The sequence below is a fragment of the Trachypithecus francoisi genome, unplaced genomic scaffold (genome assembly GCF_009764315.1).
Source record: "Trachypithecus francoisi isolate TF-2019V2 unplaced genomic scaffold, Tfra_2.0 Lachesis_group5, whole genome shotgun sequence".
In the NCBI taxonomy this organism is placed as follows: domain Eukaryota; kingdom Metazoa; phylum Chordata; class Mammalia; order Primates; family Cercopithecidae; genus Trachypithecus; species Trachypithecus francoisi.
The window spans coordinates 132,568,226-132,592,134 of NW_022681470.1; the positions used below are offsets into that span (position 1 = coordinate 132,568,226).

Genomic DNA, 23,909 nt, shown 5'->3' on the forward strand with positions numbered 1-23,909 from the left:
GGGGCAGCCCTTGGCCTGGGGTCCCGGCAGTTTGTATGAGGGTGCGGGGGTCTCCCCAGCCATCGTGGGAGACTCTATAAGGGGTGGGGCTTGCCCTGAGCCAATGGCCCTTCCCAGGGTCCTAAGAGGCAGAATGGGGACTCTTAAATGAGTCTACAGGTGGGGAAAATGAAGCTGAGAGAGGCGAAAGGAGTTTCTTTCTTTTCTTTCCTTCTTTTTTTTCTTCTTTTTTTTTTTTGAGACAGAGTCTCCTTCTGTTGGAGTGCAGTGGTGTGATCTCGGCTCACTGCAAACTCTGCCTCCAGGTTAAAGCAGCGATTCTTCTGCCTCAGCCTCCCAAGTAGCTGGGATTACAGGCACCTTCTACCATGCCCAGCTAATTTTTTTATTTTTAGTAGAGATGGGGTTTCGCCATGTTGGCCAGGCTGGTCTCAAACTTCTGACCTTAAATGATCCGCCCGCCTCGGCCTCCCAAAGTGCTGGGATTACAGGCGTGAGCTACCTTGCCCTGCCTTTTTTGTATTATTATTATTTTAATTTTAAACTTTTATTTTTTGAGGCTGGAGTGCAGTGGTGCAATCATGCCTTACTACGGCCTCAACCTCCCAGGCTCAATTGATCCTCCCACCTCAGCCTCCTAAGTAGCTGGGACCACAGGTGGGCGCCACTGTACCCAGCTAATTATTTTTTTGTATTTTTAGTAGAGACAGGATTTTGCCAAGTTGCCCAAGCTGGTCTTGAACTCCTGGGCTCAAGCAATCCTCCCGCCTTGACCTCCCAAAGTGCTGGGATTATAGGCGCAAGCCACCGTGCCCAGCCTGCAAAGCGGATTTCTTACAGTCAATGTTGTTCCCCTTTCCTGGGACCTCAGTCTTTTTAGCCGAAGACCAATGACATGGTCATTTCGAAGCAGCTGGATGAAGTATCCCAAAATTCCACGTCTCCTGGCACTGAGGCCCCTCCCTTGTGCCCTGAGGGTAGGGTTGTGGGTTAGGGGGTGAGTGACCCAGAAATTCCCGAAGGGATCATAGCAGATCGTCTAGAGCTTGGGAAGGGCATTGCAGAGTCCCTGAACCCCAGCGCTGATCCCTGCTCTCACTGCCACAGAGAAATTCAACACGTACGTGACCCTGAAAGTTCAGAATGTCAAGAGCACGACCATCGCGGTGCGGGGCAGCCAGCCCAGCTGGGAGCAGGATTTCATGTTGTGAGTCTGCAGTGTCTGGCATGGCCTGGGCCCCTGACATAGCCCAGCACCTCGCTGGCCCCTCAGGGCAGAGCTGGACACCAGGGAATCCTGGGCGACTCCCCTCTGTCCTCCCTCTTCCCATGTCCACCTTATCACCCTCGCCTCCAAAGCACATCCCCAATCCAATCCCTTCCTTTGGTCTCCGTGGCCACCAGCCAAGTCCCTGCTGCCCGCCAGCCTCCGCCCTGGCCTCCTGTGCCATCCACCTCCTACAATCTGTTCTCCAGGCAGCCAGGGGGATATTTTTAAAACTGCAAATCACATCCTGTCGCTCCCATTTTCCAAACTTGTCCATGGCTCATCGACCTCACAATAAAACCCACAGCCTTCCCCGCAGTTCCCACCAGCTTCTCGCTCTATCTCCCTCACCTGCCCCAGCCACACCCACCTCTGCCCCTTGTCTCCAACATCTCCCAGTTCGTTCTTGCCCCAGGGCCCTTGCACTTGCTTTCCTGTCCCCAGCTGGCTCTTCTCCTTCAGGACTCAGCTTGTGTCACCTCCTCAGTGAAGCCCTCCCTGACCACCACCCCCGAGCTACAATTTCAGGACATCATGCCTTCCCAGGCCTTGCCACCAGTTTTGTTTGTTTGTTTGTTTTGAGGCAGAGCCTCACTCTGTTGCCCAGGCTGGAGTACAGTGGCGTGATCTCGGCTCACTTCAACCTCCACCTCCCAGATTCAAGTGATCCTCCTGCCTCAGTCTCCCAAGCAGCTGGGATTACAAGCATGTGCCACCACACCTGGCTAATTTTTGTGTTTTAAGTAGAGATGGTGTTTCACTATGGTGGCCAGGCTAGTCTCAAACTCCTGGACTCATGTGATCCGCCCACCTCAGCCTCCCAAGGTGCTGGGATTACAGAAGTGAGCCATCACAGCTGGCCAACAGATTTTTTTTTTCCTTTTTTTTTTTGTCTGAGACAGAGTCTCGCTCTGTTGCCCAGGCTGTAGTGCAGTGGCGCCATCTCGGCTCACTGCAAGCTCTACCTCCCGGGTTCACGCCATTCTCCTGCCTCAGCATCCCGAGCAGCCGGGACCGCAGGCGCCCGCCACCACGCCCGGCTAATTTTTTGTATTTTTAGTAGAGACGGGGTTTCACCATTAGCCAGGATGTTCTCGATCTTCTGACCTCGTGATCCGCCCGCCTCAGCCTCCCAAAGTGCTGGGATTACAGACATGAGCCACTGCACCCGGCCTGATTTTGAATTTTTACTGGAAATGGGGTTTCTCCATGTTGGTCAGGCAACCAACATGGAGAACTCCCAACCTCAGGTGATCCACCTGTCGCGGCCTCCCAAAGTGCTGGGATTACAGGCATGAGCCACCGCGCCCGGCCATATTTAAAAAATACATTCCTTAAGATAAATCTTTGGTGAACTGTAAATTCAGTGAATCTCACATTTCACTAAATTTCCTGCTCCCCCAAATCCACATATGTCTAGGGCGAGGCCTGCAGGGAAAGTGCTTGGAGGTTGAGGTGGGATTGTGTCCTCACGTCATTAGATGGAGATGACACTGCAAAGGACAGAGGTGCCCCCAATGTCCTTATCCTGGGGTAAAGGGAGCTACGGAGGGTATTTGAGCCTCTTTCTCACTTACCCAGCATGATCAGGGTTGGAGGGCCAAGGAAGGGCTCAGAAAGATGAAGGTGCAGGCGAGGTTTAACATCTGTTCCCAAGCTGTCCTTCCCGGCTTTGAATCCTGGTTCTTTTGTGATACTCCGAGCTCTTAACTTCCCACCCTGGTCTCAGTTTCCCCTCTATAAAATGAGAACCACCATGTTACCCTACCACCTAGGACACTCCCAAGCCTAGCTTTGAATTGCAGTATGCTGTGTGTTCTCAGGTGAATGAACTAACCTCTCTGGGCCCCCGTTTCCTCCCTTCTGCTCCCTCGATGCCCCTTCTCCTTTTTCCACAGCGAGATTAACCGTCTGGATTTGGGACTGACAGTGGAGGTGTGGAACAAGGGTCTCATCTGGGACACAATGGTGGGCACTGTGTGGATCCCACTGCGGACCATCCGCCAGTCCAATGAGGTGAGTGGCGGGTGGCCTGAGGGTGAGGAAGGAGGAGTGCCTTGCAGAAGCCCAGAGACCAGTGGGCTAAACAAGATGGACATTTATCTCCAATCCCCCGACAACATCAATGTAGACACTTGGGATTGCCACAAACCTTCCAAAGTCACCAGGACCTATACACCTTCCATTTTGCTCTGCCTCTCTTTCCTTGTGGCTTCCACCTTGTGGCCCCAAATGGCTGCTTTAGGCTCACCATTGCATCTTCATTCCAACCACAGAAAGGTGATGGTGGGGAGAAGGGGGGCAGTTCATGCACATCTCATTGGCCAGAACTTAGACATGTGGCGAAGACCTAGCTGCAAGAGATTCTGGGAAATGTAGTCCTAGACTGGAAAATGTAGTCCTAGGTAGTGCAACCCTAGGCACAGCTAAAAATGTATTACCTTGGAAGGAGAAAAGGGGTAATGTAGGCAATTAGCATTGTGTGTCCCAGATGGGCAGCAGCAGAAAGGTTACACCTTTCTCATAAGAAAGTGTTAGGTAACAACCCTGGCCCCTCAGCCTGTGCATCATGGTCAGCAGGTAGCAGTGATGTCTATTTTTTATTTAATTATTTATTTTTGAGATAGGGTCTCACTCTGTTGCCCAGGCTGGAGTGCAGTGGCACGATCATGGCCCATTGCAGCCTCGACTTTCCAGGCTCAAGTGATCCTCCCACCTCAGCTGGGACTGCAGGTGCACGCCACCACGCCCCCTTCATTTTTTTTTTTTTTTTGTATTTTCAATTTTGCCATGTTGCCCAAGCTGGTCTCGAACTCCTGGGCTCAAGCAATCCGCCCACCTCAGCCTCCCAAAGTGCTGATATTACAGGTGCGAGCCACCACGCCAGGCCGTGGTCATGTCTATTCATCTGTCCCCACAGCCCAATCCCTGGCCTCCTGACCTTAAGTCTCAACCCCTCCATGCTGACCCCAGGAAGGTCTTAATAGCTGGAGCTCTGATCTGTCCTCCTCTATCTATCTGCCTTGCGAGGCCCCTCAGATGGCACCCGCCCACTAGCCTCATCTTCCCCCACACTCTAACCTCCACCCCTCCCAGATTGCAGCCTCTGAACCTTTGTAGAGTGTGTTCCCTGAGCTTCAAGTGTCCTCCTTTCCATCACCCTCTAAATTCTCATGTGCCCTCCTCCAGGGAGCCCTCTCCGACTTCCCTCTGGATCCTTTAGTCCTCCTTCCTCCCTCTGGGCTAGCTATGACCTCATGGGGCTGGGGGTGCCTGTGTCCAGCCCTGTTTCCCAGGGTTATGGGCTCCTCAGGGACCAGGGTGATGATGGCTGGGGCCTCTTGGGGCCTCTGGCATCACCCAGTATGAACTAGGTATAGAGGAGGGACTGGGGACTGTTTTTTGTTTGTTCGTTTTTGTTATTTTATTTTATTTTATTTTACTTTGAGATGGAGTCTCGCTCTGTCACCCAGGCTGCAGTGCAATGGCACCGTCTTGGCTCACTGCAATCTCCACCTCCCTGGCTCAAGTGATCTCCTGCCTCAACCTCCTGAGTAGCTGGGATTAGAGGCGCCCTCCACCACACCCAGCTAATTTTTGCATTTTTAGTAGAGATGGGGTTTCACCATGTTGGCCAGGCTGATCTTGAACTCCTGACCTCAAGTGATCCGCCCAGCTTGGCCTCCGGAAGTGCTGGGATTATAGGCATGAGGCACCACACCTGGCCAGTGAGTGTCTGTGTTTGAATAAATGAATGCAGAGGGACGAAATGGTTGCAACAGTCTAGGCAAGTGAGTCTAAAAGGAAGCCTTGGCCGGACGCGGTGGCTCACACCTGTAATCCCAGCACTTTGGGAGGCTGAGGCATGTGGATTGCCTGAGCTCAGTAGACCAGCCTGGGAAACATAGTGAAACCCTGTCTCTACTAAAAAATACAAAAAATTAGCCGGGCGTGCTGGCGCACACCTGTAATCCCAGCAGCTCGGGAGGCTGAGTTAGAAGAATCACTTGAGCCTGGGAAGTGGAGATTGCAGTGAGCCGAGATCACGCCACTGCACTCCAGCCTGGGTGATAGAGTGAGCCCCTGTCTCAAAAAAAAAAAATTCATTTCATTTCATTTAAATTTAAATATATAAAAGGAAGCCTTGAGGGAGACCCAAAATTTCCTCAGTGGCCCTTCAAGTGTGAGGGGTCCTGGTCACCTGGGGCGGCAGAAAGTGGATTCCACCGAAGGTCATTCCCATTTGAATAATGAACAAACTGAGGTTCAGGGTGGACCCCAGTTGCTCAAAGGCTCACATTCCTGAGCCAGGGGAAATGGGCTCGCTCTCCTGGGGGACTTTCTCCCTGGATGCTGGGAGGCTCCAGGGTTTTTATCTGAAGTCAGAGTCTCATAATCCCTTATCAGGGGTGGGGAATGACCATGGCAGGCTGGGACTGCCCCTACATAACCCCAAGGGGCTCCCCCTCTGGGTCCTTTGCTTCGGGTTCCCGACTCACCATGTGGCCCTGGACTGAGACCTTCCCCTCTCTGAGTCTCAGTTTCCTCATGTGTAACATGGGACACAGCCAGGCACAATGGCATGTGCCTGTAGTCCCAGCTACTGGAAGCTGAGGCAAGAGGTTCAGTTGAGGCCAGGAGTTCGAGATGAGCCTGGGCAACATAGTGACATCCCTTTTAGACATTCCTCTAAAAGGAACGAAAGAGAGAAGAAGAGAAGGAAGGAAGGAAGGGAGGGAGGGAGGGAGGGAGGGAGGGAGAGAGAGGGAGGGAAGAAAGAAAGAAAGAAGGAAAGAAAGAGAAAGAAAGAAAAAGGAAGGAACGAGAGAAAGGAAGGAAGCAGGGAAGGAAGGAGAGAAGGAGGGAAGGAGAGAAGGAAGGAAGGGAGGGAGGGAGGGAAAGAAAAAAGAAGGAAAGAAAGAAAGAGAAAGAAAGAAAGAAGAAAGAAAAAGAAAGAAAGAAAAAGGAAGGAATGAGAGAAAGAGAAAGGAAGAAGGGAAGGAAGGAAAGGAAGAGGGAGAGGAGACACGACTTTTCTTTTGGGGTAGGGGTGAGGGGGATGTCTCGTGAGAGTAGGGGCCCCGGGGACCAGCGTAGCAGATGCCTGACCCACACACCTCCTCCACCGACCTCCAGGAGGGCCCTGGAGAGTGGCTGACACTGGACTCCCAGGTCATCATGGCAGACAGCGAGATCTGCGGCACCAAGGACCCCACTTTCCACCGCATCCTCCTGGACACGCGCTTTGAGCTGCCCTTAGGTGAGTACCCAGGCACCGGCCCTTCACCCAGCCCCGGCCCCACTTCTGGACTCACTCAGCTATTCCAGGAGAGTCAACAGGCTGAACCTGCTGCTTGCAGGCCATGACCCAGGCCCCGTACCTTCCCAATGAGCTGCAAATGTTTCACAAGCCCACGGCGCTCAGGGCTGAGCTATCCTGGCTGTTCCTTGGTGATGCCTGAGGCTGCAACAGTGAGCTGGGGATAGGAGGAGAGACAGACAGAGAGAGAGAGACAAAGAGAGACAGAGAGAGACATGTAGACAGAGGCTGAGAACAGATAGTCCCCTCTTCCTTTCCTGAAGCACCTCGAGTCTCTCCACCTCATTCTTCTAAGAACCCATGGCTGGCCAGGCACAGTGTCTTATGCTTATAATCCCAGCACTTTGGGAGGCTGAGGTGGGAGGATCATTTGAGGCCAGGAGTTTGAGGCCAGCCTGGGTGATCTAGTGAGATCCCATCTCTATGAAAAAGTTAAAGATTCACCAGGTGAGGTGGCTGCTGGGCACAGGTGGCTCACACCTGTAATCCCAGCACTTTGGGAGGCTGAGGTGGGTGGATCATGAGGTCAGGAGATCAAAACCACCCCGGCTAACACAGTGAAACCCCGTCTGTATTAAAAATACAAAACAATTAGCCAGGCTGGTGGCGGGCACCTGTAGTCCAAGCTACTCGGGAGGCTGAGGCAGGAGAATGGTGTGAACTCAGGAGGCGGAGCTTGCAGTGAGCTGAGATAGCACCACTGCACTCCAGCCTGAATGACAAAGCGAGACTCCATCTCAAAAAGAAAAAAAAAAGAAAAGAAAAGAAAAAGAAATTCACCAGGCGCCCGTAGTCCCAACTATTTAGGAGGCAGAGGCGGGAGGATAGCTTGAGCCCAGGAGTTTGAGGCTGCAGTGAGCTGTGATTGTGCCACTGCACTCCAGCCTGGGTGACAGAGTGAGACCCTGTCTCTAAAAAATAAAAACAATGGGCTGGGCATGGTGGCTCATCCCTGTAATCCTAGCACTTTGGGAGACTGAGGTGGATGGATCACCTGATATCAGGAGTTTCAGACCAGCCTGGCCAACATGGAGAAACCCTGTCTCTACTCAAAATACAAAAAATTAGCCAGGCGTGGTGGTGCATACCTGTAATCCTAGCTACTTGGGAGGCGGAGGCAGGAGAATTGCTTGAACCCAGGAGGCGAAGGTTGCAGTAAGCCAAGATTGCTCCACTGCACTCCAGCCTGGGCAACAGAGTGAGACACTGTCTCAAAAAAAAAATTTAAAAATTAAAAAAAATTAAATAAAAACAATGGCTTCCCCACCCTCATAAAGGCTAGGAACCATCTCCTCTCGTCCTCCAACTATTCTCCATCCAGCTCTAGGAAGAGGGGTATCAGAGACACCACGGTACCTCCCCTTCATCTCCATCCACCCTCTTGAGATCTCAGACCAGCCCACCCTTACTTCTGCGGCTCTGCCAAAGACCCCAGAAACCAGGGCCTGGCTGGAGCTCAGTAGGCCTGGAGGATGGAGACTGAGGGGCAGGGAGGAGCTTTCAGGCTCACGGACACGGCTCTGCTTGCAGACATTCCTGAAGAGGAGGCTCGCTACTGGGCCAAGAAGCTGGAGCAGCTCAATGCTATGCGGGACCAGGATGAAGTAAGTGTTGCGGTGGGAGGGGGCTGTTTTCTTCCTTGTTTCTGTCTCTGTCTCCCCACGATTTTCACTTACTGATGCTGTTTCTCTCTGAGTTTGTCTTTCCCCGCATCTCTGTTTCTAACTTTGTTAACCTGACTGCGTCCATGATCCATGTGGTCCAGTCTCAAGACAATGATGGGGTCAAGAAACATGCAGAGGCCAGGCGCAGTGGCTCACGCCTGGAATTCCAGCACTCTGGGGGCCAAGGTGGGCAAATCACCTGAAGTCAGGAGTTCAGGACCAGCCTGGCCAACACATTGAAACTCTATCTCTACTAAAAATACAAAAAAAAAAAAAAAAAAAAAAAAATTAGCCAGGCTCAGTGGCTCACACCTGTAATCCCAGCAATTTGGGAGGCTGTGGCGGGCAGATCATTTGAGGTCAGGAGTTCGAGACCAGCCTGGCCAACATGGTGAAACCCCGTCTCTACTAAAAACACAAAAAATTAGCCAGGCGTGGTGGCGGGCGCCTGTTTTTCCAGGTCCTTGAGAGGCTGAGGTGGGAGAATCACTTGAATCTGGGAGGCGGACGTTGCAGTGAGCCAAGATCACGCCACTGCACTCCAGCCTGGGCGACAGAGCAAGGCTCTGTCTCGAAATAATAATATAGATAATAATAATAAAATAAAATAAATTTATTTTCCATTCAGGGGTACATGTGCAGGTTTGTTACACGAATATATTGCATTATGGCTAAGGTTTGGAAATTCATGGCATTACTCAAATAGTAAACACAGTACCAACAGGTAGTTTATTCACCCTTGTCCTACTCCTCCTTCCTCTGTTCTGGAGTTCCCAATGTCTACAGTTTCCATCTCTTTTTTTTTTTTTTTTTTTTTTTTGAGACGAAGTCTCCCTCTGTCACCAGGCTGGAGTGCAGTGGTGCGATCTCGGCTCACTGCAACCTCCACCTCCTGGGTTCAAGTGATTCTTCTGCCTCGGCCTCCCGAGTAGCTGGGACTACAGATGTGCGCCACCACACCCGGCTAATTTTTGTATTTTTAGCAGAGATGGGGTTTCACTGCTTAGCCGGGATGGTCTCCATCTCTTGACCTCATGATCTGCCCGCCTCGGCCTCCCAAAGTGATGGGATTACAGATGGGATCCATGGTGCCCAGCCTACTGTTTCCATCTTTATGTCCACGAGCACCCAATGTTTAGGTTGCACTTATAAGCAAGAACATGTGGGATTTGGTTTTCTGTTTTTGGATGGATTCGCTTTATACTGGCCTCCAGCCACATCCATGTTCGTGCAAAGGACATGATTTAATTCATTTTTATGGTTGTGTAGTTCTCCATGGAGTATAGGTACCACACTAAAAAAAAAAAAAAAAAAAAAAAAAAAGAAAATCCAAGCTGGGCACGGTGGCTCACGCCTGTAATCCCAGAACTTTGGGAGGCAGAGGGGGAAGGATCGCCTGAGGTCGGGAGTTCAAGACCAGCCTGGCCAACATGGTGAAACCGTCTCTACTAAAAATAGAAAAATTAGCCGGGCGTGGCGGCATGTGCCTGTAATCCCAGCTACTCGGGAGGAGGTTGTGGTGAGCGGAGATTACGCCACTGCACTCCAGCCAGGGTGACAGAGCGAGACTCCGTCTCAAAAAAAAAAAAAAAAAAATCCAATCCACCATTGATGGGCACTTAAGTTGATTCCATGTCTTTGCTGTTGTGAATAGCACTGCCATGAACATACGTGTGCATGTGTCTTTTTGGTAGGACAATTTCTTTTCATTTGGTATATACCTAGTTGTTTGTTTGTTTAGTTTTTTTGAGACAGAGCCTCCCTCTGTCGTCCAGGCAGGAGTGCAATGGCATATCTCAGCTCACTGCAACCTCTGCCTCCCGGGTTTAAGTGAATCTCGTACCTCAGCCTCCCAAGCAGCTGGGATTACAGGCGTGTGACACCACGCCCAGCTAATTTTTTGTGTTTTTTTTTTTTTTTTTTTAGACGGAGTCTCGCTCTGTCGCCCAGGCTGGAGTGCTGTGGCCGGATCTCAGCTCACTGCAAGCTCCGCCTCCCGGGTTTAGGCCATTCTCCTGCCTCAGCCTCCCGAGTAGCTGGGACTACAGGCGCCCGCCACCTCGCCCGGCTAATTTTTTGTATTTTTAGTAGAGACGGGGTTTCACCGTGTTAGCCAGGATGGTCTCGATCTCCTGACCTCGTGATCCGCCCATCTTGGCCTCCCAAAGTGCTGGGATTACAGGCTTGAGTCACCGCGCCCGGCCAATTTTTTGTGTTTTTAATAGAGACAGGGTTTCACCATGTTGGCCAGGCTGGTCTCAGACTCCTGACCTCAAGTGATCTGCCTGCCTCGGCCTCTCAAAGTGCTGGGATTACAGGTGTGAGTCACTGCACCTGGCCCCTAGTCTTTTTCTGTCTCCGTTTCTCACTTTTTCTCTGTCTCTGTCTCCGTCTTTCTCTCTCTCTCTCTCTCTCTCTGGTGTGTGTGTGTTGTGGTGTGTGTGTGTGTGTCTTTCCTCTCCTTCTCTCTCTTACTCCCTGTATCCTTCTCATAGAGGGGGAGAGAATTTGGGAGGCAGAGGGAAGTCGGAAGTCGGATGGGATGGAACAGAGGACTATCCTGGTCCCCTGGCCTTTGGCCCCTCTGAGATAAGCCCTTTCTCCTTCCCCCACCCCTTCAGTATTCGTTCCAAGAAGAGCAAGACAGCCTCTGCCTGTCCCCAGCAACCAGTGCTGTAAGTACCTCTTGATTCTTCCTTGGGCATCAGCTGAAACAGTCATCCCTCCCCTATCCCATGACTGTCCGGTCTAAAGGCTCCTCCAGTCTGGAGATACAAGTCCTGAGAGTGCAGTGTCCACTTACAGGGTATTAGAAATTAGCGTTCTGAGGCTGGGCATGGTGGCTCACCCCTGTAATCCCAGCACTTTGGGAGGCCGAGGTTAGGAGTTCAAGACCAGGCTGGCCAACAGGGCACAACCCCATCTCTACTAAAAATACAAAAAAATCAAACAGGCATGGTGGTGGGTGCCTGTAATCCCAGTTACTCAGGAGGCTGAGGCAGGAGAATTGCTTGAACCCAGAAGGCAGAGTCTGCAGTGGGCCAAGGTGATGCCACTGTACTCCAGTCTGGGTGACACAGTGAGACTCTGACTCATAAAAATAAGGAAGGAAAGAGAAAGAGAAAGAAAGAGAGAAAGAGAGAGAAAGAAAGAAAGAAGGAAAGAAAGAAAGAAAAGAAAGAAAGAAAGAAAGAAAGAAAGAAAGAAAGAAAGAAAGAGGGAGGGAAAGAGGGAGGGAGGGAGGGAAGGAAAGAAGGAAGGAAGGAAGGAAGGGAAGAGTTCTGAGACTTGGGCTTGATGAAAGACAGGAAGGAAGGAAGGAAGGAAGGAAGGAAGGAAGGAAGGATGGGAGAGTTCTGAGACTTGGGCTTGATTCCCACCTTGCTATGTGGTCATGGGCAGGCCAGTGTCCCTCTTCTATATTTCGGGGCCCTCTCTTTGAAATAGTGCATCTGACAGCCCCCTCCCTCTAAGGGCTGTTGGAAGGATCCAGGACATCTAGAGACATGAAAAACACTTCGTAGATGCTTCACTTTCCATTCATCAGATCCTGGATGAGGGTGTATAACTCATTCCACAAACTATTCACGGGGCCAGCACAAACCCCGAGCAGCCCGCAGTCAGATGGCGCAGACAAACACAGACAGAAGATCCTGCCAGCACATGTACAACGGGCACACGTACAACAGATGAAGGCTGTTTCACTAACCCATTTTCTTAGATGGAGAAACTGAGGCCCAAGAGGATATGTGATTTACCTAAGGCCACACACTCGGCAAGTGGCAGAGCCAGGATTTGAAACCAGGTCTGAGGGACTCCAACTTTGCTTCCCTTTCTACTGCACCTTGTCTGTTGATGATGATGATCACATTCCTTTTCCTATTTCCATCAAGGCTGCAGTTGTCAAGATTTTTTTATCTTCCTGGGCCCTGTTGACACTCAGATGCATCTAGACAAGGTCTTCTCACGGATGGAGGAGCTGTCTCCGTCCTTAAAATGACTTCCCCTTGCTTTGTGGTGGAGGAGAAGTAGCAAGTCATATAGCCTCAGGACAGAGCTCCCCCCTGCTGACACCAAAACCCCACTTCACTCTTCAGCCAGCTCCTTCTCCTTTCCATTTACTTTCTTTTCTTTTCTCCTCTTCTTCTTCTTCTTCTTCCTCCCTCTCTTCTTCTTCTTCTCCTCTTCCTCTTCCTCTCTCCTTCCCCTCTCCCCTCTCCCTCTTCCTCCTCTCCCCTCCCTCCTCCCCTCCTCTTCTTCTCTTCTTTTTTTTCTTCTTCTCCCTTCTTTTTCCCTCTCCCTCTCCGTCTCCTTCTCCTTCTTTCTCTTCCTCTTCCTCTCCTCTCTTCCTCCTCCTCCTCCTCCTCCTCCCCTCCTTCTTCTTCTTCTTCTTCTTCCTTCTTCTTTTTTTTTTTTTCTTTTCTTTTCCTTCTTCTTCTTCTTCCTTCCCTCTCCATCTCCTTCTCCTTCTTCCTCTTCCTCTTCCTCTTCCTCTCCTCCTCCTCCTCCTCCTTCTTCTTCTTCTTCTTCTTCTTCTTCTTCTTCTTCTTCTCCCTCTCCCTCTCCATCTCCTTCTCCTTCTTCCTCTTCCTCTTCCTCTTCCTCTCCTCCTCCTCCTCCTCTTCCTCCTCCTCCTTCTTCTTCTTCTCCTTCTCCTTCTCCTTCCCCTCCTCCCCTTCCCCTTCCCCTTCCCCCCCCCTTCCCCTTCCCCTCCCCCTTCTCCTTCTCCTTCTCCTTCTCCTTCTCTCTTCTTCTTCTTTCTTTTTTTTGGAGATAGAGTCTCCCTCTGTCACCCAGACTGGACTGCAATGGTACTATCTTGGCTCACTGCAGCCTCTGCCTCCTGGGTTTGGGCGATTCTTGTGATTCAGCCTCTTGAGTAGTGGGGATTACAGGCACATGCTGTCACGCCCAGCTAATTTTTGTATTTTTAGTAGAGATGGGGTTTCGCCATGTTGGCCAGGCTGGTATCAAATTTTTTACCTCATGTGATCCACCCACCTCAGCTTCCCAGAGTGCTGGGATTACAGGTGTGAGCCACTTGCCTAGCCCCTTTCCATTTGCTTTTCCATCTTCCTTTTTTCCCCTCTCACAGCTTTCCCTGTATCTGTGTCTCCCCCTCCATGTGTCCAGGAGGGTGGTAATGGAGCTGGGGTTGAGGAGGGCTTGGGGGACTCCAGCTGGGGTACCCTGTTTCTACACTAACTTGGGGTGTGATATTGAGAAAGTTCCTTGGCTTCCCTGGCCAGGGAGGAGTCATCAGTGCCCGGAAGGAATTACAAACCCCCTCTGGGTGAATGGGGTCATTGAGAGGTTGCAGTGGGGGTGGGGCCAGGCAGAGTGGAGGTGGGAAGGCAATGGCAGAGAGTCCCTGGGTGGATGGACTAGAGCCAGGGGCAAGTTCAATTTGGGAAGTGGAGACCACCACTCAGTATTTACCCACAAGTCCTCCCTGGGCGTGTTTTGTCACCCCCATTTCCCAAAGAAAGCAGTCAATGGTCAGAGGAGCCAGGATTCTGGTCCAGGACATTTTTCTGAAGTGCCAGGTACTGCACATGATAGGCAAAGGGGTTCTCGCCCTGGCCCTGATGCTCAGAGGCTGTGTGACTTTTGGCTGCTCACTGTATCTCTCTGAGCCTCATAGTTTCACCTGTAAAATGAGCATGAGCAGACCACCCACAGGGGTGTTTCAAACCTTAGGGTTTCCAATTTAGTGTGTCTTTCCTTATCCAAGAGCTGGGAGAGGAAAAGGGTGGAGACTGGGAGACTGCTAACCCCAGACTTCATAGTCAGAAATCCCTGGGCCCAGATACCCACTTTGTTACTTCCTGACTGAGCCTTTCCTCTCATTGAAAACTGAGCCAGGCACGGTGGCTCATGCCTGCAAATCGCAGCTACTCGGCCTCACATGAGACCAGGTGTTTGAGACCACCCTGACCAACATAGCAAGACTCCATCTCTACACAAAAAACAAAAAGAAAACCACTGAGAACCAAAACATTAGCTGAACATGGTGGCGGGTGCCTGTAATCCCAGCTACTCGGAGGCTGAGGTGGGAGGATCACTTGAGCTTGGGAATTGGAGGCTGCAGTGAGCCATGATTGCACCACTCCACTCCAGGCTGGACGACAGAGTGAGACCCTGTTTCAAAAAAAAAAAAAAAAATTAAAGAAAAGAAAAAACTAAACAAACAGGGATATCCCACCTTCCTCCCAAGGTGGAGAGCAGAGACACAGCAAGTGTCAGCAATGAAAGTAATACTTAGGAAAGGTACTCAGGACAAGAGGGGCTCTTGGGGTGGGGGGAGCAGATGCAGAGAGTGAGGAGGACCGCAGGGGAGCCGGCTTCCTCCACCCACCTCTTTGTCTGCTCCCTTTTATTATTTCTGCCCTTTCTCTTTGTAGGCAACTGGAATTATTTTGGCTGGGGTGAGCAGCACAGTAAGTACTCAGCCTGATTGATGTTCTGGGAGGCCCATGGGAAGGTGGGCACCTTGATGATCCCAAGGCCCCTCCCCACCACCACACAGGGAAGCAGGGAGCCTGTGACCAGCATATGGGGGCCAGAGGGCTTGGCGAGACCCCTTTCAAGCTTTCCTGTACCCTGTTCATTAGTGCCTGTCTTGGGAGGCCTGCCGTCTGCTGGGGAGTGGGCACCATCGTTGGGGTCGGGGGGGTTCAGCCTGGAGGAGTGGACATTTAGACCAACAACCTGACTGTGTCCAGCTGGGCACTGTGACCCCCTCCCCCCACTCCCCCTATATAACCTCACCTCCTCTCCTATATCCCCTGCCTTTTGGTTTTCCTATCTTCCTTCTCCGCTTGGAAATGGGTCCAGTGTTACTCAGAGGGTAGTGGGTGGCTGGGGTCTCCAACAGAGGGGCGGGCCAGGAACCTCAGGGAGATGCACGTGGGGACCTCACCAACCCCCGAGGCTCCGCCCACACTCACACCTTGCCTTCTATCTTCATTTGCTCTCCCAGGGAAGAAGGCAAGCCACCCCCTCCCTAAATTTAATGTCCATTTTTCTTTTTCTTTTTTCTTTTTTTTCTTTTTGTGAGACAGAGTCTCACTCTGTCACCCAGGCTGGAGGGCAGTGGCACGATCTCGGCTCACTGCAAGCTCCGCCTCCCGGGTTCACGCCATTCTCCTGCCTCAGCCTCCCAAGTAGCTGGGACTGCAGGCGCCTGCCACCATGCCTGGCTAACTTTTTTGTATTTTTAGTAAAGACGGGGTTTCACCATGTTAGCCAGGCTGGTCTCGATCTTCTGACCTCGTGATCCACGGGCCTTAGCTTCCCAAAGTGCTGGTATTACTTACAGGCGTGAGCCACCGCACCTGGCCCTAATTAAATGTCCATTTTTCTACCTAACAGCGGTTCCCAACCTTTTTGACACCAGAGACCAGTTTCATGGAAGGCAATTTTTTTATGGACTAGGGTTGGGGGATGGTTTCTGGATGATTCAAGCTCATTGCATTGGTTGTGCACTTTATTTTTATTATTATTACATTATAGTATGTAATGAAATAATGATCCAACTCATTATCATGTAGAAGCAGTGGGAGCCCTGAGCTTGTTTTCCTGCAACTAGACAGTCCCATCTGGTGGTGATGGGGGACAGTGACAGATCATCAGGCATTAGATTCTCATAAGGAGCAACCTAGATCCTGTGCATGCACAGTTCACAATAGGGTTCACGCTCCTGTGAGAATCTTTTTTATTTTTTTGAAACGGAGTCTTGCTCTGTTGCGAGGGATGGAGTGCAGTGGTGCGATCTAGGCTCACTGCAACCTCTGCCTCCTGGGTTCAAGTGATTCTCGTACCTCAGCCTCCCAAGTAGCTGGAATTACAGGCCTGAGCCACCACGTCTGGCTAATTTTTTGTATTTTTAATAGAGACGGGGTTTCACCATGTTGGCCAGGCTGGTCTTGAACTCCTGACCTCAAGTAATCCTCCTGTCTCGGCCTCCCAAAGTGCTGGGATTACAGGTGTGAGTTACCATGCCTGGCCAGTCCTCTATTCTGAGGATAAATCTGCCTCCTTCTCTCTTCTCCACCAACTGGAAAGTCCTTCACTCCTTCCTTATATCCAGGTGGACAAACCTATCTCCAGGACCAGTGAAACTGTTGACAAACACTTTGGTCCACCACCATTTATCAAAAACAAGTTGGTTAAAAATCAATTTAGGGCCGGGTACGGTGGCTCACGCCTGTCATCCCAGCACTTTGGGAGGCCGAGGCGGGCAGATCACGAGGTCAGATCGTGACCTGAGCTGAGATCGCACCACTGCACTACAGCCTGGGCGACAGAGCGAGACTCCATCTCAAAAAAAAAAAAAAAAAAAAAAAATCCATTTAGGCCAGCCACAGTGGCTTACACCTGCAATTCCAACACTTTGGGAGGCTGAGGCAGGAGGATTGCTTGAGCCCCAAAGTTTGAAATCAGCCCGGGCAACACAGCAAGACACCACCTCTACAAAAAGAAAAGGCCAGGTGTGGTGGTGCGCCCCTGTAGTCCCAGCTATTCAGGAGGCTGAGACGCGAGGATTGCTTGAGCCCAGGAGGTCAAGGGTGCAATAAGCCATCACTGTACCACTGCACTTCAGCCTAGGTAACAGTGTGAGACCCCATTTCTAAAAAATAAATATATTAAAATAAATAAATAAATAGATATATAAATCAATTTCGCCAAAATGAATGCTTGGCAGACAGGGCAAGCTTGATAACAACTAACTTGCCACAAACGAATGGTACGGTCAAAAGCAAAGACAGGCCAGGCGCCGCAGCTCACGCCGTAATCCCAGCACTTTGGGAGGCCGAGGTAGGCAGATCACTTGAGGTCAGGAGTTTGACACCAGCCTGGCCAACATGATGAAACCTCGTCACTATTAAAAATACAAAAATTAGCCAGGCATGGTGGTATGTGCCTGTAATCCCAGCTACTCGGGAGGCTGAGGCAGGAGAATCATTTGAACCTGGGAAGTGGAGGCTGCAGTGAGCTAAGATCGCACCATTGCACTCCAGCCTGGATGACAGAGCGAGACTCCTTCTTAAAAAAAAAACCGGCCACGTGTGGTGGCTCACGCCTGTAATCCCAGCACTTTGGGAGGCCGAGGCGGGTAGATCACTACTAGGTCAGGAGATTGAGACCATCCTGGCTAACACGGTGAAACCCGTCTCTACTAAAAATACAAAAAAATTAGCCAGGCATGGTGGTGGGCACCTGTAGTCCTAGCTACTCGGGAGGCTGAGGCAGGAGAATGGCGTAAACCCAGGAGGCGGAGCTCGCAGTGAGCCGAGATCATGCCACTGCACTCCAGCCTGGGCGACAGAGCGAGACTCCATCTCAAAAAAAAAAAAAAAAAACCCAAAAACCAAACAAACAGAACAAAACACCAGTGCAGCTAAAGCTGATAGATAATTGGGTCAAAAAGGAAAGACAATTGAGCTAAAAACAGACCATTCGGTCAAAATAAAAGTGGTTGAAAATATCCAGAAGCAGGCAATTTAGTCAAGAGCTACTTAGTAGAAAGCAGAGCCTGGGCAAAAGCAAAAAGAATTCAATTCAAAGTAATTTACCCTTCATAAGCAGATAATTTGTCAGAAAAAAAAAAAAAGCTGGGTGAACATGTGCACAGCCTCATGCAATTTGGCTGGAAACATCTCAGCCCGGTCAAGGACAATTGGGTAGAAAGAATGCTGGCCGGCCAAGGTGGCTCATGCCTGTCATCTCAGCCCTTTGGGAGGCTGAGGCGGGGAGATTGCTTGAGCCCAGGAGTTCAAGATCAGCCTGGGCAATATAGTGAGATCCCATCTCTACAAAATAATAAGTAAATAAAATTAGCTGGGCGTGGTGGTGTATACCTGTGGTCCCAGGTACTCTGTAGTCTGAGGTGGGAGGATCTCTCGAGCCCAGGAGGTCGAGGCTTCAGTGAGCTATGATAGCGCCACTGCACTCCAGCCCAAGTGAGAGAGACTCTGTCTAAAAGAGTGGATGAATACAGCAAAAGTCTGAAGGTTTCACTCATTGCTCTGAGACTTTGGGGTCTGGGGATTTCTTCATTTTTTTACATCCTCTTCCCCTACCCCATACTTCTCATGTTTTCTTCATGGACTACTTTTTTTTTTTTTTTTTTTTGATACAGGGTCTCATTCTGTCGCCCAGACTGCAGTGCAGTGGCGTAATCATAGCTCAATGCTACCTCGATCTCCTGGGCTCAAGCAATGCTCCTGCCGTAGCCTCCCAAATAGCTGGGACTACACGCGCCCACCACCACACCCAGCTAATTTTTAAATTTTTTAAAGAGATGGGGCCTTGCTCCATCCTGGCTAACACAGTGAAACCCCGTCTCTACTAAAAATACAAAAATTAGCCGGACGTGGTGGCAGGCGCCTGTAGTCCCAGCTATTCGGGAGGCTGAGGCAGGAGAGCTTGCAGTGAGCGGAGCTTGTGCCACTGCACTCCAGCCTGGGAGAGAGAGTAAGACTCTGTCTCAAAAAAAAAAAAAAAAAAGATGGGGTCTTGCTGTTGTCCAGGCTGATCTTGAACTCCTGGGCTCAAGTGATCCTCCTGTCTTGGCCTCCCAAAGTGCTGAGATTACAGGCATGAGCCACTGCACCTGGCCCATGGACTAAATTTTACTTTACTTTTATTTTATTTTGTTTTTTGGAGACAAGCTTTTGTGTCACCCAGCCTGGAGTGCAGAGGTGTGATCTTGGCTCATGGCAGCCTCCGCCTCCTGGGTTCAAAAGATTCTCCTGCCTCAGCCTCCCCAATAGCTGGGACTGCAGGCGCCTGCCACCACGTCCGGCTAATTTTTGTATTTTTAGTAGAGACAGGGTTTTGGTATGTTGCCCAGGCTGGTCTCGAACTCCTGGCCTCAAGTAATCTGCCCGCCTTGGCCTCCCAAAGTGCTGGGATTACAGGTGTGAGCCACTGTGCCAAGCCTTTGCTTTACTTTTATCATTCTTTTTAATTAAAAAATTAAAAAGATTGCATTATTGAAATCTTTTTTTTTCAGAAGGTACAGAAAAGAATAAAGAAGAAAATGTACAATCCCCAATTATGCCACCACCCAGACATGTTGCTTTTAGAATTGAATTTTTTTTTTTTAGGATTTAGAAAACAAACTGTTCTTTTTTCTAAGGAAGCCAAACTAAACCAAAATATCTTTTAGTTCTTATTAAACATGAAGTTTGGCAACTCTACCATATTCCATTTTAGCAATTGATTCTGAGTGTGTGGTGGTTTTGCAAAGCTAAGAATCTAATCCTTTTTGAAAAAGACAGAACCATGTCATAGCATCTTCTTGGTTCTTGCACAGGTAAGTTCAGGTCTAGGGTCCTCAACCTCAGATATCAGGAAATCTCTAAGGGTTAAAAGGCATTCCCTCCACCTTGAACTCCTGATCTTCCTCCAACTTCCTCCTGTTTGTGTGACTCCTGTTATGGAAACTAACTGCCCAGCGGAAAAAATCCCATCTCATTTTCAGAGATCCTGACCTTGAACAAAGTTGTTCCTCACATTTGAGCTGAAGGATGCCCTCTACTTTGTCCCTGTTTTCTTCACCTTGTAGGACCTACACTAGCACCTAGACTGTAGATCCAATTTGACCCACATAAAGCAAAGTAGGTTTTCACCTCCCTTGTTCTGAAGCCTAAACCTCTATTAACATGACCCACAATTCTTCTTTCTTTTTTCTTTTTTTTTTTTTTTTTTTTTTTTTTTTCGAGACGGAGTCTCGCTCTGTCGCCCAGGCTGGAGTGCAGTGGCCGGATCTCAGCTCACTGCAAGCTCCGCCTCCCGGGTTCCCGCCATTCTCCTGCCTCAGCCTCCCAAGTAGCTGGGACTACAGGCGCCCGCCAACGCGCCCGGCTAGTTTTTTGTATTTTTTTAGTAGAGACGGGGTTTCACCGTATTAGCCAGGATGGTCTCGATCTCCTGACCTCGTGATCCGCCCGTCTCGGCCTCCCAAAGTGCTGGGATTACAGGCTTGAGCCACCGCGCCCGGCCCATGACCCACAATTCTTGATCCATACTAGTAAAACATTCTCTTCTTCAGTAGCAGCACCCTAAGTCTGGGAAACTATATTGGCCCCCATCATGTGCACTCTCTCTTCCTCACCCTCTTCCCATACCTCCTCTCTCTTCCAGACGATGACCCCGACAGTGCAGTGGATGATCGCGACAGTGACTACCGCAGTGAAACGAGCAACAGCATCCCGCCGCCCTATTACACTACGTCGCAACCCAACGCCTCAGTCCACCAGTATTCTGTTCGCCCACCACCCCTGGGCTCCCGGGAATCCTACAGCGACTCCATGCACAGTTATGAGGAGTTCTCTGAGCCGCAGGCCCTCAGGTAGGTGCCGCGGAGTGTAGTGCGCACGTGTATGAGGGTCCTGCTGTGTCTCCTAGAGTGGAGAGAGAGGTGGGGGCTGGATGGAGCTAGAGGTGGAGTTCCAGGAGGGCAGAATTCACATTTTCTTGTGGGAATGAGCCCTTTTTTTCTTTTCCTTTTTTTTTTTTTTTTTAAGACGGAGTCTTGCTCTGTCACCCAGGCTGGAGTGCAGTGGCACCATCTCGGCTCACTGCAACCTCCGCCACCCAGATTCAAGCGATTCTCCTGCTTCAGCCTCCCTATTACAGGCACACGCCACCACTAAGCCCGGCTAATTTTTGTACTTTTAGTAGAGAAAGGATTTCACCATGTTGATCAGGCTGGTCTCAAATTCCTGACCTCAGGTGATCCCCCACCTCGGCCTCCCAAAGTGCTAGGATTACAGGGGTTAGCCATTGCACCCAGCCTCTTTCTTTACCCAAAAGCTTGCAAGAAAATTCTACACAGCCAGGCATGGCGGCTCACCCCTGCAATCCCAGCACTTTGGGAGGCCAAGGCAGGTGGATCACGGGGTCAGGTGTTCGAGACCAGCCTGACCAAAATGGTGAGACCCCCCCTGCCCTCCGTCTCTACTAAAATTACAAAAATGAGCCGGGCATGGTGGCAGCCACCTATAATCCCAGCTACTCAGGAGGCTGAGGCAGGAGAATCGCTTGAACCCCAGAGGCGGAGGTTGCAGTGAGCCGAGATCACACCACTGCACCACTGGCTGGCTACAGATGCGTGAGACTCCGTCTCAAAAAAAGAAAGAAAGAAAAAAAGAAAATTCTACAGGCAGCCTGGTGTGGTGGCTCATGCCTATAATCCCAGCACTTTGAGAGGCCAAGGCAGGAGGATAGCTTGAGTTCAGGAGTTCGAGACTAGCCTGGGCAATAAAGTGAGATCTTCCGTCTCTGCAAAAAAATACAAAAATTAGCCAGTCATGGTGGCGTATACCTGTGGTTCCAGCTACTCATGAGGCTGAAGTAGGAGGATCACTTGAGCTTGGGAGATCAAGGCTGCAGGGAGCCAAGATAGCACCATTGCACTGCAACCTGGGTGACAGACCTTTTTTTTTTTTTTTTTTGGACACAAGATCTTGTTCTATTGCCCAGGCTGGAGTGCAGTGGCACCATTGTGACTTACTGCAGCCTTGAACTCCTGGGCTCAAGCGATCCTTCCACCTCAGCCTCCCCAGTAGCTGGGACTACAGACACAGGCTACCACACCAAGCTAATTTATTTTTATTTTTTTGTAGAGATGTGGGTCTTGTTTCATTGCCCGGGCTGGTGTTGAACCCCTTTTTATTCCTATAGCATCACTGAGGCTGGCCAGGGAAGAGGGTCCCAGGCACTAAGATTGGAGGAGGTATCTAATCAGGAGATGATAAGGTTTGTTGAGTGACTAAGTGAATGATTAGAAGAGGGTAAGTGGCAGCGCCTATGTTCCCCTGCCTGCACTTAGACACAGACAGATATTCCTGTTGATGCTGAGCATGATCCTGGGTTCATATAAGCAGCATATAACCGAGGGCCTGACCTGGCCAGAGAGTGGGGGGCATTCGCACAGGTAAGTGATGTTTCAGTGGGTACCAGAGGATGGGTAGGAGTTTTCTAGATAAAGCAGACAAGGAAGAGACCATGGCAAGTACACAGGTTTATGGTGTTGGAGAGACAATGAGGTGGCCGTTGTGGCTGGAATGGAGGAGGTGGGGAGAAGTGGAGGGAGGTATGCAGGGGGAGTTTGGAGGATATGGGCCACACAGGGCTAGCACAGATTTTATTGCAAGGCACTAGGGAGCCATGATAGGATTTAGAGCAGGGGAGGGAGGTGATTGGATTTACGACTCCCTGTGGCTTCCAAGGGAAGCAGGAACTGTGGGGACAGCATCTGGTAGAAACAGCAGAGGCTGGCCTGGGGTGGGGCCCAGGGTACAGGGAAGTGAATGCACTTCCTATACTTCTTCGAGGTGGAGGCCAGGAGACGTGCTGCGGGGCTGTGGTGATGGCGCTGACCCTGAGTTCCCAGCACAGTCAATTGCCTGTCTTCCACATACCGCAAATGCCACAAAAGCGGGGATTTTTTTTTTTTTTTTTTTTTTTGAGATGAAATTTCACTGTTGTTGCCCAGGCTGGAGTGCAATGGCATGATCCCAGCTCACTGCAACCTCCGCCTCCCGGGTTCAAGTGATTCTTCTGCCTCAGCCTCCCGAGTAGCTGGGATTACAGGCATACACCACCACGCCCAGCTAATTTTTGTATTTTTAGTAGAGACAGGGTTTCACCATGTTGGTCAGGCTGGTCTTGAACTCCTGACCTCAGGTGATCTGCCCACCTCAGCCTCCCAAAGTGCTGGGATTACAGGCATGAGCCACTGTGCCTGGCCAAAAGCGGGAATTTTTTTTTTTTTTCTGATCATGGCTGTGTTTTCCGGCCCCTAGAGCAGGATGTGGCACAGAGTAGGTGCTTAATCGGTGATGAGTCAATGCCTGTGTGACTGGGGCTCAGGTGGGCAGTGACTCGGTACCCCGGCGCCTGAACCCTGTTTCATCCCCACAGCCCCACGGGTAGCAGCCGCTACGCCTCCTCAGCGGAGCTGAGCCAGGGAAGCTCTCAGCTGAGTGAGGACTTTGACCCCGACGAGCACAGCCTGCAGGGCTCCGAGATGGAGGACGAGCGGGATCGGGACTCCTACCACTCCTGCCACAGCTCGGTCAGCTATCACAAAGACTCGCCTCGCTGGGACCAGGATGAGGAGGAGCTGGAGGAGGACCTGGAGGACTTCCTGGAGGAGGAGGAGCTGCCTGAAGATGAGGAGGAGCTGGAGGAGGAGGAGGAGGTGCCTGACGATTTGGGCAGTTATGCCCAGCGTGAAGAGGTGGCTGTGGCTGAGCCCAAAGACTTCAAACGCATCAGCCTCCCGCCAGCTGCCCCGGGGAAGGAGGACAAGGCCCCACCGGCACCCACCGAGGCCCCCGACACGGCCAAGGTGGCCCCCAAGCCAGCCACACCTGAGGAGGTGCCTGCAGCTGAGCAGATCCCTGAGGCTGAGCCCCCCAAGGCCGAGGAGAGGTAACAGGAGGGGACCAAGGGGCCAGAGGGGCTGCCAGAAGGTCACAGAGTCAATAGAGCTATGATGGGGTCAGTGTGAACCTGAACCTGGGCAGTTGCCAGGGCTGAAGTTGTCACAGACCCTTGGGTTTCTTAAAGGGATCAGAGGTGACAGAACAGAGTACAGGGGTCAAAGAGGGTTCAGGGGCGTCGTGAAGGGGTCTTAGAG

General features: G+C 50.9%; 1 protein-coding gene across 1 annotated transcript in view; it reads left to right on the plus strand.

The window, feature by feature from the left end:
* The window catches only part of UNC13A (unc-13 homolog A), a 95,072-nt gene that overhangs the window by 12,816 nt on the left and 58,347 nt on the right, over positions 1 to 23,909 (plus strand). Inside the window, 9 exon segments of the mRNA XM_033200008.1 lie at positions 1,108 to 1,207; positions 3,166 to 3,283; positions 6,404 to 6,527; positions 8,118 to 8,191; positions 10,873 to 10,894; positions 10,897 to 10,926; positions 14,656 to 14,691; positions 20,405 to 20,612; positions 23,189 to 23,701. Coding sequence (XP_033055899.1) covers positions 1,108 to 1,207; positions 3,166 to 3,283; positions 6,404 to 6,527; positions 8,118 to 8,191; positions 10,873 to 10,894; positions 10,897 to 10,926; positions 14,656 to 14,691; positions 20,405 to 20,612; positions 23,189 to 23,701 — 1,225 coding nt within the window.